Source organism: Triticum aestivum, chromosome 5D, assembly GCF_018294505.1.
Source record: "Triticum aestivum cultivar Chinese Spring chromosome 5D, IWGSC CS RefSeq v2.1, whole genome shotgun sequence".
NCBI classification, from domain to species: domain Eukaryota; kingdom Viridiplantae; phylum Streptophyta; class Magnoliopsida; order Poales; family Poaceae; genus Triticum; species Triticum aestivum.
In genome coordinates, this window is record NC_057808.1 from 66,062,133 (window position 1) to 66,075,056 (window position 12,924).

A 12,924-nucleotide genomic window follows, 5' to 3' on the forward strand; every position below is an offset into this window, starting at 1 on the left:
AAATCAACTAAACCATGTCCGATCATCATGTGAGATGGAGTAGTCATCAATGGTGAACATCTCTATGTTGATCATATCTACTATATGATTCACATTCGACCTTTCGGTCTCCAGTGTTCTGAGGCCATGTCTGTACATGCTAGGCTCGTCAAGTTTAACCCGAGTATTCCACATGTGCAAAACTATCTTGCACCCGTTGTATGTGAACGTAGAGCCTATCACACCCGATCATCACGTGGTGTCTCAGCACGAAGAACTTTCGTAATGGTGCATACTCAGGGAGAACACTTATACCTTGAAATTTTAGTGAGGGATCATCTTATAATGCTACCGCCGTACTAAGAAAAATAAGATGCATAAACATCACATGCAATCAAAATATGTGACATGATATGGCCATCATCATCTTGTGCTTTTTATATCCATCTCCAAAGCACCGTCATGATTTCCATCGTCACCAGCTTGACACCTTGATCTCCATCGTAGCTTCGTTGTCGTCTCGTCAACTATTGCTTCTACAACTATCGCTAACACATAGTGATAAAGTAAAGCAATTACATGGCGATTGCATTTCATACAATAAAGCGACAACCATAAGGCGCCTGCCAGTTGCTGATAACTTTTACAAAACATGATCATCTCATACAACAATTTATATCTCATCACGTCTTGACCATATCACATCACAACATGCCCTGCAAAAACAAGTTAGACATCCTCTACTTTGTTGTTGCAAGTTTTACGTGGCTGCTACGGGCTTCTAGCAAGAACCGTTCTTACCTATGCATCAAAATCACAACGATTTTTGTCAAGTCTGCTGTTTTAACCTTTAACAAGGACCGACCGTAGTAAAATTTGATTCAATTAAAGTTGGATAAACAGACACCCGCCAGCCACCTGTGTGCAAAGCACGTCGGTAGAACCGGTCTCATGAACGTGGTCATGTAATGTTGGTCCGGGCCGCTTCATCCAACAATACCGCCAAATCAAAAATAAGACGTTGGTGGTAAGCAGTATGACTATTATCGCCCACAACTCTTTGTGTTCTACTCGTGCATATCATCTACGCATAAACCTGGCTCGGATGCCACTGTTGGGGAACATAGCATGCAATTTCAAAAAATTTCCTACGATCACGCAAGATCTATCTAGGATATGCATAGCAACGAGAGGGGGAGAGTGTGTACGCATACCCTCGTAGACCTAAAGCGGAAGCGTTAGTTTAACGCGGTTAATGTAGTCGAACGTCTTCATGATCCAACCGATCTTAGTACCGAACATACGGCACCTCCCTGTTCAGCACACGTTCAGCTTGATGACGTCCCTCGAACTCTTGGTCCAGTAGAGGGTCGAGGGAGAGTTCCGTCAGCATGACGGCGTGGTGACAGTGATGGTGATGTGATCTGCGTAGGGCTTCGCCTAAGCACTACGACGCTGTGACCGGAAGAGTAAACTGTGGAGGGGGGCACCGCACACGGCTAAGAGAACAATTGATGTGGCTTTGGGGTGCTCCCCTCCCCCGTATATAAAGGAGGGGAGGAGGAAGATGCCGGCTAGGAGGGGGCGCGCCAAGGGGGGAGTCCTACTAGGACTCCTACTCCTAGTAGGATTCGCCCCCCCCCCCTTTTCCTTTCTTCATCGGAGGGAAAAGGAAGGAGAGGGAGAGGGAAAGGGGGGCGCCGCCCCATCCCCTAGTCCAATTCGGACTGCCATGGGGGGCACCCCTTGCGGCCCTTCTCTCTCCACTAAGGCCCATGTAGGCCCATTAATTCCCCCGATGGGTTCAGGTAACCCCTCGGTACTTCGGTAAAATATCCGAACCTCTCGAAACCATTCCGATGTCCGAATACTACCTTCCAATATATGAATCTTTACCTCTCGACCATTTCGAGACTCCTCGTCATGTCCGTGATCTCATCCAGGACTCTAAACAAACTTCGGTCACCAAAACACATAACTCATAATACAAATCATCATCGAACGTTAAGTGTGTGGACCCTACGGATTTGAGAACTATGTAGACATGACCGAGACACATCTCCGGTCAATAACCAACAGCAGAACCTGGATGCTCATATTGGTTCCTACATAGTCTACGAAGATCTTTATCGGTCAAACCGCAATAACAACATACGCTATTCCCTTTGTCATCGGTATGTTACTTGCCCGAGATTCGATCGTCGGTATCATCATACCTAGTTCAATCTCGTTACCAGCAAGTCTCTTTACTCGTTTCGTAATGCATCATCTCGCAACTAACTTATTAGTCACATTGCTTGCAAGGCTTATCATGATCTGCATTACCGAGAGGGCCCATAGATACCTCTCCGATACTCGGAGTGACAAATCCTAATCTCGATCTATGCCAACCCAACAAACACCTTCGGAGATACCTGTAGAGCATCTTTATAATCACCCAGTCATGTTGTGACGTTTGATAGCACACAAGGTATTCCTCCGGTATCCGGGAGTTGCATAATCTCATAGTCAAAGGAATATTTATAAGTCATGAAGAAAGCAATAGCAATAAAACTTAACGATCATTATGCTAAGCTAACGGATGGGTCTTGTCCATCACATCATTCTTCTAATGATGTGATCCCGTTCATCAAATGACAACACATGTCTATGGTTAGGAAACTTAACCATCTTTGATTAACGAGCTAGTCTAGTAGAGGCATACTAGGGACACTGTGTTTTGTCTATGTATCCACACATGTATCAAGTTTCCGGATAATACAATTCTAGCATGAATAATAAACATTTATCATGATATAAGGAAATATAAATAACAACTTTATTATTGCCTCTAGGACATATTTTTTACTAGAATTTATCATGATATAAGGAAATATAAATAACAACTTTATCATATAAATAACAACTTTATTATTGGGCGACCTCTTCCCAGGCCGCGCCTGCTCCAGGCAGCCCAAGGAAGAGGTCGCCGCGCCGACCGCGCCCCCCTGGGGCATCGGCAACCGGACAGCTGCCGCCGCGGCCCGTCGAGGCACCCTGCTCGACACCCCTAGTCGACGGGTACCACGACCACCAGGCGCGAATGCGCCGCGCCGCCCAGACTTGAAGGAGCCCCCAAGCTCCTCCGCCCGGGCCACGAATGCGCCGACCGACGCCTGAGTGCCGCCGCCGCGCCCCGCATCTTCCTCCCCGTCCTCCGCCTCCGAATTTCGCCAGAGCTCGCATCCGCCAGCGCCCAGAACCTGCTCCCTGCCCAGCCCGCGGACGGAGCCGAGCTCGGGGACACCACAGGGGTGGGGGACGACCTCGCCGGCCGCCCGCACCTCCGTCCAGGCCGCCGCCTCGCTGGAGCCTGAGCCCGGAACCACGTCGCCCGCCCTGTCACCGCCCGAATCGCCAGTCCGTACAGGAGCCGTTGGGTCTAGCCTATCCATACGACGTCCCAGCATTATGTAATCTTGCTTCAACATCTTATCTCTAAATCATGAAAATCCAACAAACTAACAAACTAATCAAACAACTTGCTACCTGCTGGAACCGTGATGGGCACATGACAGTATCTTACAATTTATAGATATGCTTTCCGCATTAGTTCTCTTCCTTACAGAGTAAAGCATTTGATGATTTCAGATATACGGTGGTTGGCCCAGCAGGTGAAAGTCAGACAAACGTAAGAGACCTTGTTTCCATTTCCTGACCTGTACCTTTGTTTTTATCTGTGTATTTTTTTTGGAAAAGGAGGATGTACCCCCGCCTTTGCATCTGGACGATGCATTTAATCATATTATTAATTATTCACAAAGACCATACAAGGTGATACATCATCAACTTGGCAACGCTGTTGCTACTCCTATCCCCTTGATGAAGGTGTGTCGAATGTCCGGGCCTAATATCGAATAGACATCGCACCAAAACCTAACATCTAAAGCCGGGTGTCCCATCCAAGCCACTACCTGTAATGGGTCCCACACCAGTCTGGCACACTCCCAGTGAGCACCGCACGCTGCAAGGGCCGTCACCTCCATCTTCCATCGATCCATCCTCGGAGAAGAAGTGATGCACCGACCTTGCCAGGCCTCTCTGTCATCAAAGCCACCATGACGCCAGACAACTTCCTCCTCCTGCGCGAGTCCATCTCCGCGCATCAGACGCCAAGTCTCCACAGCGCATCAGACGCCGAGATCCGCCACCATCAATGTGTAAGATGAAGCACCGCTTCACCAAAGACGCCGCCCTCCGTTCCCTCGTACCCGTGTGCACCTCCAAAAATGACGCCCCCAAAGGGGAAACGACACCAGAGAGCCGCCGTCATCCAATCTACTGATCTAGGGTTTCCCCCGAAGGTAGCAGAGAGCGGCCTTGAACTACTCCACGGTGATGCCTTCAGGAAGGGAACGACGCAGACAACGTCGCCATCGCCGGCCTTGGCAATAGCCAATATTAGGTTTTCACCCAGATCTGTTCGAAGACGTACATCTCTCGTGCACGGGCTGCCGCCATCCCTGCCGGGATATGGATGATCCAGGCCGCAACTGCCAGATCACAGCAAGGAGATGTCCCCCCACCGAAACCCGCTGGTCGAGCAGGGGAGGCCGAGACCGCGCCCGCAAGACCAGATCCGCGGTGGATCCGTGCCCGCGCCGCCGCCCCGGAGCCAACCCCACGCGCAACCGCCACAGCCTGGCTGCCCGCTCGCGCCGTCGTCTGGCCGCCGTGCCGCCCGACGCGCCCTCGCCGCATCAGCACCAAGACTCCGCCGCGCCGCCACATCTAGCGCTACAGCCGCATGCCGGGAGGAGAAGAAGGGCCCCGCCGCCGCCGACGCCCACCGGGCTTCGCCCGGCGGCACCTTCTGGCGGCGGCGAGGGGAGGGGATGGTGTAGGAGGCGGGCACGGGGTGGAGGCTAGGGTTCCCCCGCCGCCGCCCGCGAGAGCGACGCGAGCTTTATTAAACTCCAGTGTGATCAAATAAACTTGTGTTCTGCTTTTAGACTGTAGTTAGCAAGCTTTGCTTCTGCAGTCAATACATAGTTCCTTTTAAGTGGCTACCTTTGTATAAAAGAATTTATACATATTGGAGGTTTATTACCTGAAAGTCATTCAAATGTTTGGTGTTATTTATTCTTTTCCTCATAAAATCCTTCCTGGTAACGTTTTTGTGGAGTTTGCTTGAACTTCAACACTAATATAGTGATACCAAAGCTAACTGCTTTCAAGGGAAAAGTAAAAAATACCAGTACTATTCCAATCTTCTTTATCTGTATTCCTTATTAATCATAAGGTTGTTGCAGTTTTTATTGTAAGACTAACTTGTAACTAATACTATTTAGCTAATGTCTGCTACCGGATGGCTTACTTTTCCACCTTATGGCATGAGGTTCATCTTCCACCGCACCTTTCTGGCATTAACTCATGATTGCTATTTCAGAGTCATAGCTACTGCAATCACATACTTCAGGCGTGTCTATACAAGGTGTGATTCTCTATTTAGTAAAGATGCGTCAGATAGAAGAGTGCCCCTCTGGCCTCTAATGTTGCTGTCTGGATATGACTATTCTTTTACTAGTCGGATATGGATTTGACTATTTTTTACTAGTCAGAGAAATGAAAGCACAGTATTATATTTTAGATTGTAAGTTGTGCCACTAAGAAAGTAGGAAGCATATTCTTATGATGCAAGATGGTCAACGTGCAGGCAAGTAAGAATCATGTACTGTGATTGTATATTTATGTCTATGAGAACTTGTCTGCTTCACCCAGAACTCTATAATTCACTTTGCTTCATTCATAACTTGAGGGACTGTAGATGTGAGGTTCTCATCAAGTTGCTTCAACCAGAATTAGTACGATGGTGCTTTAATTGGAAACCTTTGAAATTTGATTGCAAATATTATACTTCAAGCACCAAACTCATGTTTTTATACTTTGCATGAACACAAATTGGACATGAAGGTTCATATTTTAATGGCTATTTCTACATAACTCTTTAAACATTTAAGAAGTTTTTTAATGGAACTTAAGTATTCAGAACTGTGTCCGAATCTATTTACAGAAAGAGCATAACGGAGCATGTCCTCGTTTGGTAGCACCAGCTTGTTTGTATTTGGCATCAAAGGTGGAGGAAAGCACAGTGCAAGCAAGGCTTCTCATAATTTACATCAAGAAGATGTGTGTGGTAAGTCTCTTGATCATTCAGATAGACCCATGTTTACATGGAAGGCTGGAAAAGTTGCACAACTTGCAATAACCATGTATTTTTTCGTCCCCCAAAATGTAGGTTCTGATGACAAGTACAGATTTGAAATCAAAGATATTCTTGAAATGGAAATGAAGCTCCTGGAAGGAATCAACTATTATTTGGTTGTTTTCCACCCATACTGTCCTCTTTTACAGTATGACTTTGCTTCCCCTATCATCTCAATAGAAATGGCATTTTCCACAATAACATTTTATATCTTCTGGTGCTCTGAGCTTTTGAAATTAACTCCCCTTCGATAGATTCTACAATGGCATTGAGAGATGTGCTATTTTACAGGTTATTGCAGGATGCTGGCATAACAGATCTGACACAATTCGCCTGAAGCACGAGTTCTTGAATGCAATGCAGTGTCAGGTTGAGAACTGGATGCAATGGAACTTGTTGGCCTTTCTTATAATTTCCGTCATGGCGTACTGTTTTTTTCTTTTTGCGAATGGAAGCTGCTTGTATTTCATATACAAAAAAGTTGCTTGATTCGTTTTAGTAATATTTGGTGGTTAAAGTAGCCATTCTTTTTGAAGCATTTTCTGACAAGACTGATTTTAGTCTCGGAGCCAGACCCTTTAAATTTTTTCTCTTTGCATATATTTCACGTAAGTAAAGAGCGTTTACAGTTGGTATCATCATAAATAAATATCCTTTCTAGGAATGCAGGATCGCAGGGATACACAAATACCTCTATTGACTTTTCCTTCTCACTTTAGTAATACTAGTACAATATGATGAGATGGGTATCTTTTTTACGAAGGATCATCACATGGACGACAAATTTGAGCAAAATACCTTTTAGATGATTTATGGGTGTACAACTAGACCTATATGGCTATATCTCTATGCTGATTAGACAATGTTACTTACAGGGCCTTGTCAGTGATACTTACAAGATGGATCTTATTCTCATATATCCTCCATATATGATTAAATCGCAAAAAAAAAAACCCTCCATATATGATTGCATTGGCCTGCATGTACATTGCAAGCGTTCTTAAAGATAAGGACACGACTTCCTGGTTTGAAGAACTCCATGTTGACATGAACATTGTAAGTGTTTCATTGATATTTTTCCAATCATTGATGATTTGGTCTGTTCTCGTAATCCACTTGCACTCGTTTGCAATTCTCAGGTTAAGGACTTGCACGACACCTACAAGATTGATCCTAATAGGGGCATCCAAGGGGAGAAGATCATTCCTGTGATGAACAAGTTGCATAAAGGCCTGAAGTCAGATTTAGCACCGACTTCAATCTGACTGCTTAACCACACGACGCTTCTTTGACTGGAGTGTGCGTATGCCGTAAATCTTGGACAAATTCTTAGTTGAGATTTAGGGAATGCCCTGATGCACTTGGAGGGCATTGACTCAAGATAGGCGAAAATTATTTTCATGATGGTGATCCCCATGGTAGGGGTCGCCTAGTTTATGTCTTATAACAGTCTGTAACACTTGGTATTTGCAGCTTCTGTATCTTAAAATACCCAAGCCGCAGAACAGTTTCAGTTTGAGTCCTGCTTGTTGACTTGTTCTTTGAGGTCTTTCATTCATTCATCTATAGAATGGGGTAGCTGTCGAGCTGATTAAAATTGTGGAAATTTACCAGGCGGAGTACTTGAAAAGAACAGACCTAAAACTGTGACAAGCAGACAAGGTCTCTAGTACAAAAATATCATTAATTTATATATATAAAGATGTTGATACAAAAGTAATAAAATATTCTCAACTTCTCCATTGAAAGAAGTTCAACTGAACACTCGAAGCTCGCCTAAGATAAAAGAGTTACAAAAATTCGGCTGCTTTGCCCACACGACAAAACAAATCTCAAATCACTCCAAATTTGAGCTAAAAGCTTATCGAAGGCATCAGACATAGTGAACACCCTTGCCCTGGATCACCTCTCCAACGCGGTAAGCAGGGCTTGATTGCTCGATAATCCTGTCAGCTGCCTCCTTGCTTACTACAAGGACCATCCCGACGCCCATGTTGAACGTCCGCATCATCTCGGCGTCTTCAATTTTTCCAACCTATAAACGTGTACCAAATAATCCAATAACTGAGTACAGTGGCAATGAATATATTGACTGAGAATGTTCAAGCCAAGATTGTTTGTTAGATATTTACATGTTGAAGCCACTTGAACACAGGTGGCACTTCCCACGATCCAGTGAAGATTTTGGCCCCGAGTCCAGAAGGAAATACTCTCGGGATGTTATCAGTGAAGCCACCACCAGTGATATGGGCTAGTCCTTTCACACCACCCTTGCTTATGATCTCAAGCACCTTTTTCATCCAACATTATTGAGTTAAAACTTTGGGTATAAAAATAAAACCATGGGAAATATGGGTCATTCATCGATAAAGACTAACCTGCTTAACATAGATGATAGTCGGTGTCATGAGAGTTTCACCGACGGTAGTTGTTTTGCCATCGTTTCCTGGGAACTGATCAGTCAAGGAGAGTCCACTTTTGTCCAATACTCTAGAAATAAGAATCTTTTTAGCTATTATTAACCATAAAAAAATCAAGAAAAATAAAAATAATAAAGGGATAAAATTTGAACTATGAATGATCTATCTGAATTTGAGAAAAAATGAACTAGATAAGTATGATATACCTTCTAACGAGAGAGAACCCGTTTGAATGAACCCCATTTGAAGGAAGACCAATGAGGATATCTCCCTCCACGATATTTTTACCGTTGATGAGCTTATCCTTGTCCACAACACCCATGGCAAAACCACCTAGATCATATTCACCTTCCGCATAGAAACCCGGCATCTCTGCTGTCTGTCGCTACCAATTAATTAATTGGAAATGTTTTCTTATATTATTTATTATACAAAAAAGGCATAATCCATATGGAATGTTTATGGAGAGTAAATACAATTTTACAATGAAATGAACAATGGCAACAAGTATCACGGTATTTTCAGTTAAAAATTTGTCCATGCACCAAAGATAAAAATTATTACTCAATACATATCATTGCAATTATACTAATGTTCATATATGAGAGATAATTCAAATAACTCGACGAGATCATTATGGAGAAAAGCTTATCTCAGGAGGTCTCACCTCTCCTCCTATCAGATTACAGCCTGATTGTTCGCATCCATCCAGAATTCCCTTAATAACCTATATACAGTTCATTCATTTATAAAAAGACACCACTTCATGAGCAGAAGACAAGATTACAAATACGCAACAAATGTTGCATCAAGTGAACAATAACACCGACATTACCTTCTCTGCAAGATCGACGTCAAGCTTGCCCGTAGCATAGTAATCTGAGAAGACCAATGGTTTTGCACCTGATGTTAGGATGTCATTAACACTCATAGCTACCTGCAACGATGCACAAAAAATATAGGGATTGATTCACTTGACGTGATAGATGTGACAAAGAGCGCATTTATATATAGCAGTTGATCACATACCAGGTCAATCCCAATTGTATCATGAATACCAGTTTCAAATGCAAGCTTCAGCTTTGTCCCAACACCATCAACGCTAAATACAAGGTATTCATCCTCTGTTCAATCCAACCACAGGAAACAGAAATATTTATGAATATGGCATTAGATTCATGTGCCCAACCTGAGTAAACAAAAAATACAAGGTCCGACCAAGCTAGTGGTTCATGAACTTATAAAAAAAAGGGCCAATGGAGCATCATATCACAACTACAATCAACACATCAATGCTCTCTTTGCACGCCAACCACATATCTATTATGTTATATTTGATAGTTAGAGAGAACATGGAATTAGATAGGAATTGTTTGCATATTATATTTAGTGGGATTTTTATCCTCTTAGTCTTAAGGACCTCTACATGTACTCGTCCGAAAGGTTCAATGTACGAAACAAATTGCATTGTCTCAATTCTCATTCTCTATCATGATATCGCAGTATCCTAAACCTAGATCAACCACAACTTCCGCATAGCGCCACCCCGGGGAGATCGATCTCCATGCTACTCCCTGAAAGTCTTTTTCCTATCGTTTCGTCGGTGGTTTTCTCCGTGGGTCATTTGACTGTTGTCTTTTTTTGGGTTCATCGAACATAAAACGGTTTGTGTCGCCCATGGCCCACTGGCCTCATACGCCTGTACTTGCACATCGGCATCGACTGGACACCAGTCGACTCCTCGTCACGAACTATGTGTCAAGTCCGGACATGTCACAAAAGGGATGTCTTCATGCGTAGTAGTTGGCTTCTTTCGTTCGCACCTTGTGCATCGCTGGTCCATCGTCGTCGCCACCGATCATGATGGCTCCGACAACACCATCGTGACTCCCATGTGAGCGGCATCATCCCATCAACTCAACATGGTCTACACCGTGTGCACCTCGATCTAATCTACCGAACACACCATTGCAATCAACCAAACGTGTGTGAGCACGCGCGCATCAACACTAATCGAGCATTGGGCTGCAGATATGTTTCCCCCGGGCTGCAACTTTGATGGCCTTGGTCCTGGTACCAGCTGTCAAAGTGCATTTCTAGGCGCATACGTCGCTAGAGGCATCTCCTTCCATTGCACCGACTTGTGACCTAGGTCGCTCCCTCAGGCCATAATGTCATCAAATGCGGTCATCTTTGTTCTCCCCGCGCGCGAAGACATCCTTCTATACCATTGAGGCGCCTCCCTAAGTATGGTGTCCACACCATCTGCGTATGATCTTCATCACGCTGTCGGAGTGTCAAGTTCTTTCTCGCCTACTTCTTGTACAGCCGGCATGCTTCTACATGCAATTTGCATTGCCACTTTGGGATGTTGTTGGTTCCGCTACACGTTCCTCTGTGTGTACTACAACTTCATCGCTGGTATCATCGCCTCATCCCTGACTAGTGACTGATGGAAATTCAGAGACGCACTTAGACTTTTTGCGCTGCTAACTCGCCTACAGCCTTTTCTGTTTCCTCATTCCTTTTATTAGCAAAAAACAGAGGACCAAAAGGACGTGACCATACGTCATTTACTTACCCAAGCTACTGGTGCTGGCCGACCTGACACTAGGAACTCCATGAGTCGCAGTACATGCATCGTGGTCTAACTAATTTGGACAACACATATGAAGTGAAGGCAGCATAAGAGATGAAGTGAATAATACTGTGGGGGAGGATGCCGCCGAAGCCGCCTATCCAGGGGGCCATCTTGCGGATGCGGCGCACGAGCTCGGAGCCAGCGTCTATGTCCACGCCGGCGCCCTTGTAAGTCATGCCCTCCTCCTCGGTGGAGCTGGAGCAGGCCACGCCGACGCGCCGCTTTACCGGTGGGAGGCCGACGCGCTGCGGCCGGGGAGGGCCCCGGCCGTGAGCTGCCGCCGGGGAAGCCGCCGGCGCGCGAAGGAGGTGGAGGACGCGGTCGGCTGTCATGATGATGGGACGATTTAGGTTAGGGCTTGGCTAGGCGCAATCGGGATTATAGGCCCGAGAGAATATAAACTGGACGACTTACTTTTTTTTCCAGCCAAATTTGATGACATTTTTTTTTGAAAGAGTAGGCTGCGAGGCCCAAGCAGCCAGAATGTGCAGCGGCCCTTCGTTGGAGTCGTGGCTGCCTCACGCATACTGTCTCAAATGCAGCGCCGTCGTACTCTTCACGCGTGTACTTCTAAATGCAGCGCGGACATACTTCTAAATGATTCACGAGCGTATACTAACATGAAGTACAAGTACACTGAAACCAAAATAGTACAAAGTAGAACCGTGCTAATTTTGAAAGTATGAAAAATGTTGTTCAAAATCTATTAACATGCGATCTAGTTTTTAAAATCTCGATGAGAGAAACACAACTGTCTGAACGAGTTCGTAATTTGGACTTTTAATATTTGTTTCTCTACCAAGAGCAAAAGCTGTAAACTCCTACCATCTCATGTTGTCCCCCTCTCTCATCCTCATCCCCACTGATTCCCCTTGCGGCAAGTGGCGAAAAGAGATGCAACCTGCATGAGATGCAGAAGGAAAATGCGACACTTAGAATGAGGGGAGCGTGCCTGAAGAGACCTTTTGTGAGGTCGGCCTTTTATAATGATTACCTTGAACTTCTAGTATTATCTAGGGCTGATCCTAAGATGTCAAAGCCGAGATGAAGCTAGAATTCAGGCGATGTTAGACCGGCCCAGAATGGCCCTGTCTGATCCCACATATACCCTAGCCCGTCTCTACTCTCGACCAAACCTCATCCCGACATCATCCTCACGACTTCCTATGATTTAAATAGGGTTTTAGTAATATGATTTAAATATAACCCGGAGCCATAGTTTTCACTAGAGGCATCTCACTCACGAACATAACAAACTACTGGTACACAAATTGTTGTTCGGCAATTGATAGAAAAGCGCATAGTTATGATGATATTCATGGCAATGATCAGTACATAGACATTACGTCCATGACAAGTAGACCGTTAGACTTACTCAGACCTACTACTATTACTCCACTTTGAGAGCGCTTCTATGCTTGCCTCTCTAGGTATTAAGTTCATGACAAACAGAGTAGTGCATGAAGTAAGATGATATAATGTAGATAAAATCAAACCAAGCAATATTATTAAACCCTGTCGTTTTACCCTTAGTAGCAACAGTACAAATAAGTGCCTCACTACCACTCCTGTCACAGAGTGAGGACACCGCAAGATTGAACCTACTACAAAGCTCCTATCTCCCGCTGAAGATAAATCAA

The 12,924-nt window shown here is 44.8% G+C and overlaps 1 protein-coding gene and 1 pseudogene across 2 annotated transcripts; one reads left to right on the plus strand and one right to left on the minus strand.

Moving 5' to 3' along the window:
- Positions 1 to 3,599: 3,599 nt before the first annotated feature.
- Positions 3,600 to 7,488, plus strand: LOC123120267 (cyclin-C1-1-like; annotated as a pseudogene).
- A 402-nt stretch (positions 7,489 to 7,890) lies between these two features.
- LOC123124354 (phosphoribosylformylglycinamidine cyclo-ligase, chloroplastic/mitochondrial-like) lies at positions 7,891 to 11,674 on the minus strand. 2 transcript variants are annotated; one of them, XM_044544983.1, is made up of 8 exons: positions 11,352 to 11,674; positions 9,673 to 9,767; positions 9,479 to 9,580; positions 9,311 to 9,370; positions 8,850 to 9,022; positions 8,602 to 8,713; positions 8,356 to 8,514; positions 7,891 to 8,258 (listed from the first exon to the last, which is right to left on the minus strand). In XM_044544983.1, exons 1-8 carry the CDS (start codon positions 11,614 to 11,616, stop codon positions 8,097 to 8,099), a joined length of 1,128 nt encoding a protein of 375 aa, XP_044400918.1. In that variant the 5' UTR covers positions 11,617 to 11,674; the 3' UTR covers positions 7,891 to 8,096. The 2 variants fall into 2 exon arrangements, with proteins under 2 accessions (XP_044400918.1, XP_044400917.1); XM_044544982.1 differs by having other exon boundaries at positions 8,850 to 9,028.
- Positions 11,675 to 12,924: the final 1,250 nt, after the last annotated feature.

Bases quoted from the DNA above. Each gene is read 5' to 3' on its own strand.
- LOC123124354 (XM_044544982.1), bottom strand. From the start codon at position 11,616: ATGACAGCCGACCGCGTCCTCCACCTCCTTCGCGCGCCGGCGGCTTCC. The intron at 9,581-9,672 runs GTATGTGATCAA...GCATCGTTGCAG, and splicing joins ATACAATTGGGATTGACCTG to GTAGCTATGAGTGTTAATGA. The intron at 9,371-9,478 runs GTAATGTCGGTG...AACTGTATATAG, and splicing joins ACGTCGATCTTGCAGAGAAG to GTTATTAAGGGAATTCTGGA.